Source organism: Artemia franciscana, chromosome 19, assembly GCF_032884065.1.
Source record: "Artemia franciscana chromosome 19, ASM3288406v1, whole genome shotgun sequence".
NCBI classification, from domain to species: Eukaryota; Metazoa; Arthropoda; class Branchiopoda; order Anostraca; family Artemiidae; genus Artemia; species Artemia franciscana.
The window spans coordinates 15,899,350-15,912,674 of NC_088881.1; the positions used below are offsets into that span (position 1 = coordinate 15,899,350).

The window sequence follows — 13,325 nt, forward strand, 5'->3', positions numbered from 1 at the left end:
TACTATGCTGACTTCTTGCTATTTTTGTTTTTCTAAATATTTCTTTTAACCAGCTCCAAAAATAGACATGACATAAGTGTGCCAAAAATTATGACTAAAATTAGTTCCATTTCACACAACACCAGCACTACTTCTAGGATACTTATCTCTGCATCAGCATGCTTTACGAAATGTCTGCTGAGAATAGAATAAAGTGAACTTAAACAAAATATGTATATTTTTCTCACAATTTAGAAATTTTGTAAGCACATATAAGTGGTACCAACCCATTTTCTTTTTCTATTGTAATCAGCTTTATCATGCATCACTAGGAGACTTAGCTTTGCTTGTGAAGAGAATTATGGACATAAAAACGATATTCAGTATAACCCCTTCTAGAGATATACACCTCCCATACCCCAATTTACACTTGAAAAACTCTTGTGTAATTTTTATGGAATCTGTGTTTTGAACAAAGATATGAAGGGTAAGGTAATTTTCATACTCTAGAAGTCAATTTCCCCTTCCAATTAGCATTCCTGGCAATTTTTAATCATCTAAATTGTTTTTAAGTGATATTATTTTTAATAATTCTAATTTAGCATCAAATACTACCAGCCAGAAACGCTTTCCACTAGCATGCTGGATTTGTTTTTCAAGTCTAGCCAATTCTTGTGAATATTACCTGGCAGCTGTCCACTAGTCACAAATAATGGAAATAAACCATGTAAAAGCTAAGCTAGCTCTGCTCTCCAGTTCATGAAAAAAGGACTAATGGTAAAAGTTTAAAGCCCTCTTCAGGTCTAAAAGTTATAAAAACAAAAAGTATTAACATTTGATTCCCTATTCAACACTGCACAATAGGGCTGTCCAAGTGAAGATACAGGATAATTCGAAGTATTACCACTGATTGTGTAACATTATTTAGTGACATATTTCCCACCCTTAAGTAGCAACTGTATTTCAAATTTGATAGCATTTGAAAAAGCCAAATTCAAAACTAGGATTATTAACTTATCCGCTGGGCATTGTTTGACAAAGAATATCCAGAAAATCTGAACAACCCTTGTCATCATTGCAGGAGAAAATTTAAATGGTTAAAAATTGCCAGGAATTCCAATTGGAAGGGGACATTGACTTCTAGAGTTAGAAAATTACCTCACCCCTCATTCCATTGCTTAAAAAAGATTCTATAAAAATTACGCAATAGTTTTTCTTTTGTAAATCGGGGTATGATGGGTGCACGTCTCTGGAGGGGTTACACTGAATATCGTTTTTTTTGTCTATAATTCTCTTCACAAGCAAAGCTAAGTCTCCTAGTGTTGCATGATAAAACTGATTATAATAGAAAAAGAAAATAGGTTGATACCACTTATATGTGCTTACAAAATTTCTAAATTGTGAGAAAAATATACATATTTAGTTTCAATAAAGTTCACTTTATTCTATTCCCAGCAGAAATTTCGTAAAGCATGCTGATGCAGAGATAAGTATCCTAGAAGTAGTGCTGGTGTTGTGTGAAATTCAACTAATTTTAGTCATAATTCTTGGCACATTTATGTTAATTCTATTTTTGGAGCTGGTTAAAAGAAATATTTAGAAAAATGAAAAAAGGAAGAAGTCAGCATAGTATTGTACATAGAAGCAGTCATACATTTGTGGCTTAGTATATGAATCGTTTACGCAATGTGTGTAATTCTTTGATCTTTTTTGTTTTGTTCTTCTTCTTTTTTACTTTTGAGTGGTCTGGTTTGACTGGAAATTAAAATTTCAAGTGAAATTTTAAGAATAAAAAAATGATTAAAGGGGAACTAGCCTTGTTTCTCACCCTTTTGTCACTTGCCCCCCCAAGACATCCTATCAGAATATTGATATTGCTATTTTGTTTAAAATAATAATAAAAAATATTCCTTAAGGGATGCCATGACCCTCATAGCCCTTGGGACGAGGGCCATAAATGAAGCAAATACCAATTGTTTACCCAATATTTTAAATGAAAAAGGACTTTTAATTGGTGTAAAATCGGCCCAAAACTTGTTGGAATTGTTTTCTGGGTCGAAAATGGACATTATCTGGGACATATGTCAACGATCAGTTTGAAATATACAGCTACAAGCTCTTGGGTCAAAAGGAACTTATGTACAAAAAATTGTCGTGTGGTATGGTCCCTTGACCCCCCTCCCAAAAAAGGGATCAAGGAAAGGGCCAGCAGCTTTTTTTTCAAGTCAGTTTGAAACTGATATCCTTCAGTCCTTGGGCTAAAGGAAACCCTGTGCAAAAGGCAAAATAGAAAAAAAAAATATTGGTTCCTCCAAAACAGTGGAAAAAAATTCCCTAACCAATTTGTATGGAAGGGCTGGCTGTAGAAAACTGTGAGGGGGTTCAATGTGAAATCAGAAAGTTTTAGTGCTCTCTTGCATTCCAATAGGACTTGGGGGCCACCAGCCTTCCTCCTATGCCCTTCACTGCTTTCTGCCCCCTATAACCTTCATGATGTTGAATTAAATTTCTGAGTTTATTCAGAAGCCTCCAAAGGTCTACCAAGTATATTTTTGTGGAAGGGGTGGTCGTAGATATCTTATAACAGGCTCATTCGATTGTCGAATGAACCCCCTCTAAAGTTAATACGACCACCTATTCCTTAAAAATCTTACATGTTAACAATGGGCAACTTGTAAAAGTTACAGCCCTTGCCTGGGATGCTTTGGGAGATCTTTCAGTTTCTAAATTATATTTAGTTTAAATTTTAGATTATTTTGAATAATATGACCATTTCAAAATTTTGATCGTATGTATTTAGAGAAAAAAAGGTGTGAGGGCAGGGGGCTGGTTATCCTTTGATCATTTTTGACTCTTAAAAGGGCACAAGAAATTTCGATGGAAATTGAAACGTCTAGTTCTCTGTTTAAGATTCAAAAGTGATCAAAGGGCAACCAGTCATCGCCCGCCCCACCCCTTTCCCCAATGGCATCTGGTCAAAATTTTGATATCTTTTTGTTCAGAATAGTCCAAAAACCAAATCATTTTCCTTCCAGGGTTGAATCTCCCGAGTCCTTGGGGCAAGGGCTATGAGTTATGCAAGTTGCTTAATGTTACTTGATTACTTTGTCTGCTTTGATGCTTTTTTTTTTTACTTTATAATCGATACTTTCTTCACTTTGACATTGTTATTCAGATACTAGTTTTGATACTTCTATTAAAGAAATAATAATGAAATCATTATTAAAGAATAAATAAAGCCCGAAACGAACAGAAATTAGATAAATAATCGTAGCAAACAAACATACAAGTTAGTAATATAAATGAATAAATAAATCTTGACAAGTAAAACTTAAATTGATTATGAAAATCAAGCTTAAAAGGAAAAAAAAATTGGTATAAGATGCTATGAAATTTTGAACGTATTCACGGTCAAGTAGCAAGATTATCAGATTTGTTGACAGGGTATCAAAATAGCATATCTGCAATGTCCTGGGGTATAGCTTGGGGTATCAAGTTAAAACTTCCAGTAATTTTTTGGTGGCGAACCATGTGAACTCTGAATTTTAACTTGGTGGAGAGTGCTGAGAAGTGCTAAGCATATTTCTTTTAAATCTGCCTCAAATTGAGGTAATATTGTAAACCAAAAGGCACAATATTTACCCAGGCTAAGACAATGGGATATTTAGAATATCCAAAGAATGGCTTAGAATGTAAAGTTAAACTTTCTGAAGGTATTATGGGGTCGAATTGTCCTCAAATTTTGACTCGGGGAAGGGGTAGAAGCGGATTTAAAGACACGGAGCATATCTGCATTATCTTAGACAGCTTGGGAGGCGGTCCATCTAGGTGGGCTGTTGAGAGATGGAGAGTATTTGAAACAGGAGGCATCTTCCACTGGTTACGTGTAGGGCAAGTTGTTTTTATTACCTTTTTAGCTATGAGGTTTGTGAAGATTTATTAATGACCAGGAATGTACTAGAATAGGATATGTGAGCCCTTTTCTGGTGTAGTAGTAGATTTAGCCTAGCAAGAGGGCATGTGAGGTCTATTATATGGAATATTATTCTGATTTGGAACAAAGTGTGTAGGGAGCAAAATTATCTGTGCGTTTCTAATAGTGAAAAAATAAGAAAAATAGGTTATAGGCAGTATAATGTTAATTTTTTTTTATTGTAGAAACACAATTTTCATATTTGAGAAGGGGAAGAAGAAACTCCAAAGAGGGGGAGTAAAGTCTGTATAAAAACTTTCACTTTGTATTTTTCGTCGTGAAAACATGTCTGGAGTGGAAAGTGTCTTGGAAAACAGACCTCACCTGAAACAGTTGTCAATAAATTGTATTTTAACACAAGTTATGACTGACTGTCCTCTTATTTTTCACCAAGGGGACATTGTATGGAAGAGTTTGTTCTAGAAAATAAAAAAAAAACAAGTTTTTTTAACTGAAAGTAAGGAGCGACATTAAAACTTAAAACGAACAGAAATTACTTCGTATATGAAAGGGGCTGCTTCTTCATCAACGCCCCGCTCTTTACGCTAAAGTTTGACTCTGTCTCTCAATTCTTCTTTTTAAAACAGTAAAACACTTTAGCGTAAAGAGCGGGGCGTTGATGAAGAAGCAGCCTCTTTCATATACGAAGTAATTTCTGGTCGTTTTAAGTTTTAATGTCGCTCCTTACTTTCAGTTAAAAAAACTTGTTTTTTTTTTATTTAATTTCTGAACGTTTTTGAATCAATGCATGTTTTGATTTTGGCTCTCCGCAGAGGAATAATTAAAACAAAATTTGCATTTTTTTTTTGGCTAAATGGCTTTCTCATAATTTTGATCGAATGATTTTGAGAAAAAAAGAGCGGGGGAGGAAGCCTAGTTGCCCTCCAATTTTTTGGTTAATTAAAAAGGCAACTAGAATTTTTAATTTTTTACGAATATTTTTATTATTAAAAGATCTACGTAACTTATAAATTAGCTTACGTAAAGAACTTTTGTATTCTCATATTTTTATTACATATATGAGGGGGTTCGCCCCCTTGTCAGATCCTCGCTCTTTACACTAAAGCTTAAATTTGTCCCAATTCATTAAGAATGACCCCAGAATCACAAAAGCCGTAGAATAAATAGTTGAAATTACTAAAAATACTTTAGCATAAAGAGCGAGGTATTAGGAGGAGGTGAGCCCCTCAAATGGGTAATAATTTCTGTTTGTTTTAAGTTTTAATGCTGCTCCTTACTTCCAGCTGAAAGAACTTTTTCATATTTATTTTTTCATTGTTTTTTTTTTAATAATGCTAGTAAATCCTGCGCTCCCTTCATGGAGATTTTCTTCCCCCATGACAAATTATCGATGGAAAGTTCCCCCAGAATATCCCCCTCTTCTCAACCCCTCCCCCAACCAAAAAAAAATCCTCCTGAAAACGCCTGTACACTTCCCAATAACCATTACTATGTGTAAGCACTGGTCAAAGTTTGTAACTTGTTGCCCCTCCCACGGGGACTGTGGGGGAGTAAGTCGTCCCCAAAGACATAGTTATAAGGTTTTTCGACTACGCTGAATAAAATGGCTATCTCAGAATTTTGATCCGTTGACTTTGGTAAAATAATTAGCGTGGGAGGGGGCCTAGGCGCCCTCCAATTTTTTTGGTCACTTAGAAAGGGCACTAGAACTTTTCATTTCTGTTAAAATGAGCCCTCTTGCAACATTCTAGGACAACTGGGTCGATACGATCACCCCTGGGAAAAAGAAAAAAAAAAAACAACAAAAAAACAAATAAACACGCATCCGTGATCTGCCTTCTGGCAAAAAATACAAAATTCCACATTTTTGTAGATAGGAGCTTGAAACTTCTACAGTAGGGTTCTCTGATACGCTGAATCTGATGGTGTGATTTTCGTCAAGATTCTATGACTTTTAGAGGGCGTTTCCCCCTATTTTCTAAAATAACGCAAATTTTCTCAGGCTCGTAACTTTTGATGGGTAAGACTAAACTTGATGAAACTTATATATTTAAAATCAGCATTAAAATGCGATTCTTTTGATTTAGGTATTGGTATCGAAATTCCATTTTTTAGAGTTTTGGTTACTATTGAGCCGGGTCGCTCCTTACTACAGTTCGTTACCACGAACTGTTTGAAAATTGTGCAATGAGTCATTTATTAAAAATACCCATGTTCCACAAACTTTTTTGAGAAAGAAAATGATTGCGGTAATTGATGGCATTCACGTGGCAATTTTTAATTATCTAATAATTAACGCTCGATTTTTATATTTGTTATGTGTAAGACAATTTTATGTGCCACTATTTAGCCCTTGAATTATGGCGAGGTGCCATATTTTATTTATAATTCTATTTGTAAACTTGTCTGTTTATTTGGCTGTAAATTAAATTTAAAAAAAAATGAAAGAAAAAATGCTCCTTCAAATATAAATAGTGAGTCTTAAAATTTTTCGCCACAATAAATTTGCAGCAAAGATTCGATCATAATGTTGTACCTCAAAAATCTTTTAAACAGACGTTCAGCTTCTTGACTTAAGGAGATATAGCCCCTCCTTTTTACATGTCCAGCCTCTGCACCAAAGCTCCAAAGATTTTTGACCACATATGTGCACATATGTAAATCTTAAGGTGGGGAAGCGGGAGTATCAGAACACTCCCCTCCCCCAGAGAGGTTGAGATCAAAATCGGAAAAAGTACATTTTTTTCATTATTTTCTAAATTTTCTAGACAGTGGGGTGGGACTTCTCCTTTATCCTCCATTTTCTGGTACAGGTTTTCAGGCTATAAAGGTGAAGTTGATAAAAAATTTCACGTAACAGAAAAAGTACGTATAACAAGGAGGGTTGTATCTATTTTCAGTCAAAAATTGATTCAGCTCGGGAGCCTCCTGTTGAAATTAATGAGTATCAATAGTTTCGAAATTTGTGGGTTTACTTTTTTTTTTGTTATAACCAAGAAAGAAAAATGGCATGCGTGAATTCCAGGATAAAAAAAAAAATCCTTAATTCAACTAAGTAAAGCAATGATCGTGAACTTACCTTCTAATAAGTTGGTTTTCAATAGGGGTCACTTTTCCCAAATTTATTTTTCAAGCTTTTTTAAGGAGCTTTGTTGGATGTTTTCACCCAGGGTGTTTTAATTTTACCTTATCTACATCTCATTCTATTCAATCTCAATTGCAAAAATTAATTTATAAAGCTATTTCTTAATTCATAATAGATATCGAATTTTTGTCTGTTTAATCTATTGTGCAATACAAAAGTCATGCCTTTTTTTTAGTCTCAAATGACTTTATATGTGCAATGGCATTCGCTGGGATTATTTTTCTACTTTGAATGAATGGATTTAGTTCTTTTCAGAGCATCCAAGTGAACGGATCTGTTCAGGATTATTAAGCGAAACTCCATTCAGAAATGGGAGAAAACGGAACTGCGGTTATATCAACTAAAGATGATTCGCCTCTAACAATGTGAGTTTTATCCTATGATTAATATCGTTTACTCTGTGCTTAAATATGTTCTAGTATATATATATATATATATATATATATATATATATATATATATATATATATATATATATATATATGAAGAGGGGGGTACTTGTTTGATAAACGCCCTACCGCTCAAGTTGTTCATTTATTGATGCATTATAGGACTGTTTTTTTTTTCGCTTGTTTCTTTCAGCTTAGCGTGAGACAAGAAAGAGAGAACTGACAGAATAGATGGAAACTATATAATTTGTGCTGTACAATTACACATTGGGGGGGGGGGGGTAAAGTATTTGGACAGTGTGCAATTAGAAAATAATTCTTACTACATAATATTCAGAATAATTGTAGCTATCACATTGGACATGCAGACTCGCTATACTTTTCCCTCACCCCCCTAATATGCAAACATATAGCCAAAATTTGTTTCTAAAATATTATATTTTTATCTTACTTTGGTATATTTCATTAGGATTGAGTGTCAGAGAAACATTTGAAGAATATTAGGTAAGGCGTATATCATACAAGTACCGAGAGTGGAAATAGCCTGAAAGTAAAAAAAAGTTATATTTCAGAAAAGGAAGAGGATTGTTGTTTAAAATGATTGTATTTGAAAACTACCCAAGTTTTAAGGCAAATTTCCTCAGCGTTGTAGTTACTCGACATTGAGGTTCCCTGCCTAATCGGGGCGACATGTCCCATGTCGGGTGCGTTGTGCTGTCCTTGAGTATTTTTATTGATGGCTATAGTAGCACACCAGGTAGATTTGTATGGAGGGATGTTTTGCCCTCTCCTAAATAGATATGTACTTTCTTTGTCATATTTTACCCTTATTTTTGTTAAATTATTTCGAGTTTTCACCCCAACCCCTCTGATATAAATCGTAACATACGTACCCTGGTGCGGGAGCCAGTGTCCCCCCTCCCTCCTCGGAAAATTTCCCACGTGCAAAATTCAGCAGCCACAGAGAAAGTACAAAATAGATACCTCAAAATATTGATCAGATGTCCTAAGGGCTAACAAAAGTACCAGATATCAAAAACAGCTTTAGGACAAGGGCTGGTTTTAGGGACAGGGGCTGGTTGGTCTCCAATCGCTTTTTACTGTAAAAAAGGACTAGAAGTCTCCATTTATGATCGAAAAAGCATCCTCCGAAGTTTCTACGATCACAAGGAAATGATCAGGGATGGGGAAGGTGTAGCCCCCCTCCTATATGGAATAGATTATGTTAATTTTGGGGTTTAACATTGCTCTTTACATTCATAATAACAGTGTAGACCATAAATATCCCTAGAAATCAAGAGGGCTTAAATATCAATTTCTAATCTCACCTCCTTCCCTAGAACCAATTCTTTATTTAACTGAAGGCTCAATGAGAGCTAGGATGTTTTGGCATTGAAATTCACCCTTTGAGGCATTTGCCCCCTCCCTAACAACAGTGAAAAGGGGTTTGAGAGGTAGGTGGTTGTCCTCCGATTACTTTTAAACTTAAAAAAAGGGACTATAAATTTTGATTTAAACTCGAATGGGCCCACGACCACCCTTCCCATAAAAACCTTATATCTTAATAAAGCAACTTGAATGGCTTACAGCCCTTGTCCTCGGGGCTGGAAGGGGGGTTGTCAAATCCGAAGGTATGGTTATTTGACCTTTGGACTATTTTTGAACAAAATGGCTATCTCGAAATTTTTGATCAGATGCATTTGGGGAAAAAAGGTTTGGGTGATGACTAGGTGCCTTTCAGTCTCTTTAGACTCTTAAAAAGGATACTAGAACTTTTAATTTGCAATTAAATGAGGCCCCTGTGAGCGTTATAGAATCAACCCTTCCATATGAAGTACATCTGGGAAAAATATATGTTAAGAACCATCTATGTCGAATGAATTACATTTTTGATGGTTAACTTTGAAAAGAAATCCAATTTTGTAGATTTGATTGCTTAGCTCTAAAATACTGTTTTCGTGGTTTTGGCCCCGTCACCGTATTTGACCTTTATGCACGATATTGCTTGCTTATATAGTGTCTTTGTTTATTTTATGGCAATCAATGATAATTATATTAGCTTAGGTGGACAAGGGATACTTTTTCAGATGAGGTGTAAAAAATCTTCCCGGGGGTGGTGTTCGAAATCAGAAAGAAGTATAATACCAAGCATTTTTCAATTTTCCCTAGGTAGGATAAGTATGTTTGACCAATGTTACCCCTGGATTGGCAAGTATATAATTTAATATAAATGTATTGGAAAAGGATTGGGTAAGTTCGAGTTTTACCAAATTAATATTGTTTATAACGATTTATCCGAAAGCAAATTCAAACTTGTTTAGTTTGTGATTAAATAAGCTGAGTTAAAGGAAAGTAATAATTCTTTAAAACTTTATTTTTTTATTCCTCCATGTTTTTTATTTACTTAAATGTTATATATTAATATGAAGTTGACACATATATTTAACCATACCTGCACACGGGTTGGGGTCCCTCTCAGACCGGTCATAAGTATCCCCCCCAACGGAAATATTTGAATAAATGCAGCCTGAAAACGGAATTTCAATATTCGACCCTAACTCTGACTGATTTTATTTTTGATGGTTCGACTGACTCCATATCGTAGAGCAGAAAAAGATGATTCATTCATCCAATAGCACAATGGCAAAATTATTTATTTTTGTCTTTGGGAGGCGTCGTTTTCTGTTCTTTTCCTTTTTCCAATTACTCATTCATATGGCAATCCATTAGAACGTTTTTTTAGTGTTTCCCATTTATTTAGTATTTTACTGGAGCTTGATAATATTTGTGAAGTAATTTCTTTCCTTGGTGTTTTTTTTTCTGAGAATTTTCGGGAACTCTCCCCTCCTACTACTTCTCTGTTAAAAAAGGTTATCTTGTAAATGTACCCATGTCTGATTTGCTGGGGGGGGTTACCAAGATTTGTCTTAGTAAGGTACAAATGCGAAATAAGTGCATTTTGACCCGCAGGGGGGGGGGGTTGAGAGAGATAGATCTTTGGACAATCCTGTAAGGAATTTTCCTTTTTGTCTTTCTTCTGTGCACTTATGGATACGTTCTATGAGTAAGTCAGAATAATGGGATTTCTTAGATTAAGATCCGCTTCTAAGTCGTCTTAGTTTTTATTACTTGATTTCAAGCAAACTTGAAATTAAAAAAGACGGCTTTTTTTTAAGTTCAGCTTTGGTTATTAGACTCCAGGCCTAGTCAGCCATTTCAACAATCATTTTTGTCTTCAATTTAATTAGGAACTTTTCAGTTGCAGTTGTGTTATAAATGGTACATGACGAATTTGAGGGAGGGGGGGTGTATTAAGTTTGAGCCTAAAGTATCTGAGATGTATCGATGTATTTTTCGGTTATTGGAAACACATTCAGGAATCACGCCTAAGTTACATCTCAGAAAACCGATTTCATAGCTAAAAAAACAAGTGATGGATGATACTATGCATTGGACTTATATAATTTGGTATATATATTTGCACATTAGGAGAAGGTGGAGGTTAGATTACGTTGAGTTGCGTTTGGATAGTTTTTTTTTGGGTTGGGATAGGGTAGGGTTCCATAATTTTGTTTCTAAAGTATTGTTTTATGATCATGTTTGTCATTTCTCATTAGGAATAACCTAACTTCACTGTTTTGTTGTTTTACCAATAACCGACAAGTACCTGTATCTATACTAAAGTAAGACTTAACGAAGCCTTCTTGAAGAGTCAATTGCGTATATAGTTTACTATTTAGAAGATGTTTTTCATAGATTTCTCCTCAAAATCACTTAAGATTTAAAAATCCCTAAAGTTGCAGTTTTCGCCTAATGTTTGTCAAAAATTTCTGGGTCTTGGACGGGGCTGTGGGGTCGGCAACTTACGACTCCAAATCTTGGTAGTTTAGGTGCCAACCTTTGACTTGTGGTTTTCAGTTATACTTTGTTGAACTGAATTTTGCTAATAATTTTTTATCTAAGAATTATCTGTTATCTGTAAGTCAGTTTAAATTGAATGTCCGTCTGAAGGGTGGACTAACTATCAATACCTGTTATTGTCAAGGTTGCCACCACTTTCAGTTCTTAAAGTGCTGAAATTGCCCTAATTGGCGTGTACATAGTGATTTTCGGTGCTACACTAAAAAAAAAGTGCGCGTGTTGCGGATTAGTTTTAGGTAATTTCTTTAAATCTTCTCATGTCTGGCCATTTCAAACATAGCGCCCTTCTTTTGTAACGAACATGGCAAAAAAGCCTGTCCTGGCTATATCAAACTTTGCGCCAGTATTTCAAAACAAATACGGGAGGAAGGCGGTCCGTGCTTTTTGTTAATTCCTCTGCCTTATTTCATAATCCACATTATTTCGTGCAAGACAAAAAAACGTAGCACGAAAGAGCTGCTATTAGGTCATTCAATATACCAGGTGCTATAGTGCTACACATGATCAAATAGTGCTAAAACAGCACCTTTGTGCTACAAGTGGCAACTCTGGTCACTTTATGCAGATCTGAATCAAGCCTGCCTTTGTGTTGAGCAATTTCATTTTTAAGGTTTGCTGTTCTTATCGACTAAGTTGTTTTCCCTTGAATCTAGAATGTGATGTTGAGATACCCTGTTTGACTAAAATCTGGATTTTATGGTTTTATCTATCTCGTGGAAGCCCAAAAGTGCGGAGTGAAATTGTTTCTCGGTTCGAAGTGCTTACACGATTCATCACTACTCGAAATGTTAAGTGTGATGGCTAAATCAAGCTGAAGTACAAGACTTGTACCAGCGGTACCAATGAGTTTGAGGAGCAAGAGGTCTGTGGGTGCTTTGAATCAATCAGTTCGTGGAAACGATTTGTAAGTAAGGAGCGATGGGGCTCAATAGTAACCGAAATTATAAAAAAAAACAATATTTTGGTACCAATAGGCATGTCAAAAAAATTATCTAATTGCGCTGATTCCAAATATATAAGAAACATCAAGTTTAGTGTACCCATCAAAGACTACGAGTCCGAGAAATTTTTTCTGATTTTCGAAAAGGGAAACCCACCTTAAAAGTCAAAGAATGGGGAAAACATTCAGAAAATGTAAAAACCTCCCCTAAATGTCAAGGAATGTTAATGGAAATCACACCCTCAGATTCAAAGGATCCGAGAAACCTTATGTACAAGTTTAAAGCTCCTATCCAGGAAAATGTAGGATTTTATGTATATTTTGCCAGAATAAATATCACAAACGCGTGTTTATTTGTTTTTTTCCAGGGGTTATCGTACCGAAGCAATGGTGCTAGAACATCGGGAGAGGTCCCATTCTAACTGAAATTGAAAGTGCTAGTTCCCTTTTTGAGTGACCTAAAATATTGGAGGGCAGCAAGGCCCCGCCCATGCCCTTTTTTCAAAAGCTTTCGATAAAGATTATGAGTTAAGTATCTTGTTCAGCATAGTTGAAAGGCCCAATAACTATGCCTTTTGAAATAACATACCCCCCTCCCCAGAGCCTCTGGGGAGGGGTCTTAACGAAATAAAATGTGCCCATTGTTTAAGTATATTAATTGTTATTGGGAAGTATGCATACATTTTCTTGGTGGGGAAGGGGGTGAAGTTTCCGCGATGAGAATTTGCCATGGGGAGGGAAGTTTATGGGGGTGAACATTTCAGGGGAACTTCTACCTGGGAAAAGTTGCCAGAATTCCTTTATTTGTGCGTAAATATTTTTATTTGTCTCACTTTCTCTTTGCCGACTCAATTCTACGTGTGGAAATGTTGAGGTTAATTGTCCGGGGTAGATTTTCACTGAGATTGAACTGTCTAGACGATCTTTCCTTGGGGAAGGGGGGTTTTCCATGAAGTTGGAGCCAGATTTCCTGGCATTATTTAAAATTGAGCAGAAATAAAAGGTAATTTCCAGTGA

The 13,325-nt window shown here is 35.5% G+C and overlaps 1 protein-coding gene across 2 annotated transcripts in view; it reads left to right on the plus strand.

Moving 5' to 3' along the window:
* The window catches only part of LOC136039339 (ATP-dependent RNA helicase me31b-like), a 51,191-nt gene that overhangs the window by 8,662 nt on the left and 29,204 nt on the right, over nt 1–13,325 (plus strand). The window contains exon 2 of one of the 2 annotated variants that reach the window (XM_065722966.1): nt 7,314–7,423. In XM_065722966.1, the coding sequence (XP_065579038.1) occupies nt 7,368–7,423 (56 nt within the window). In that variant the 5' untranslated portion in view covers nt 7,314–7,367. Of the gene's footprint in view, nt 1–7,303; nt 7,424–13,325 lie in introns of both variants that reach the window. The other variant, XM_065722967.1, reaches the window with a different exon arrangement.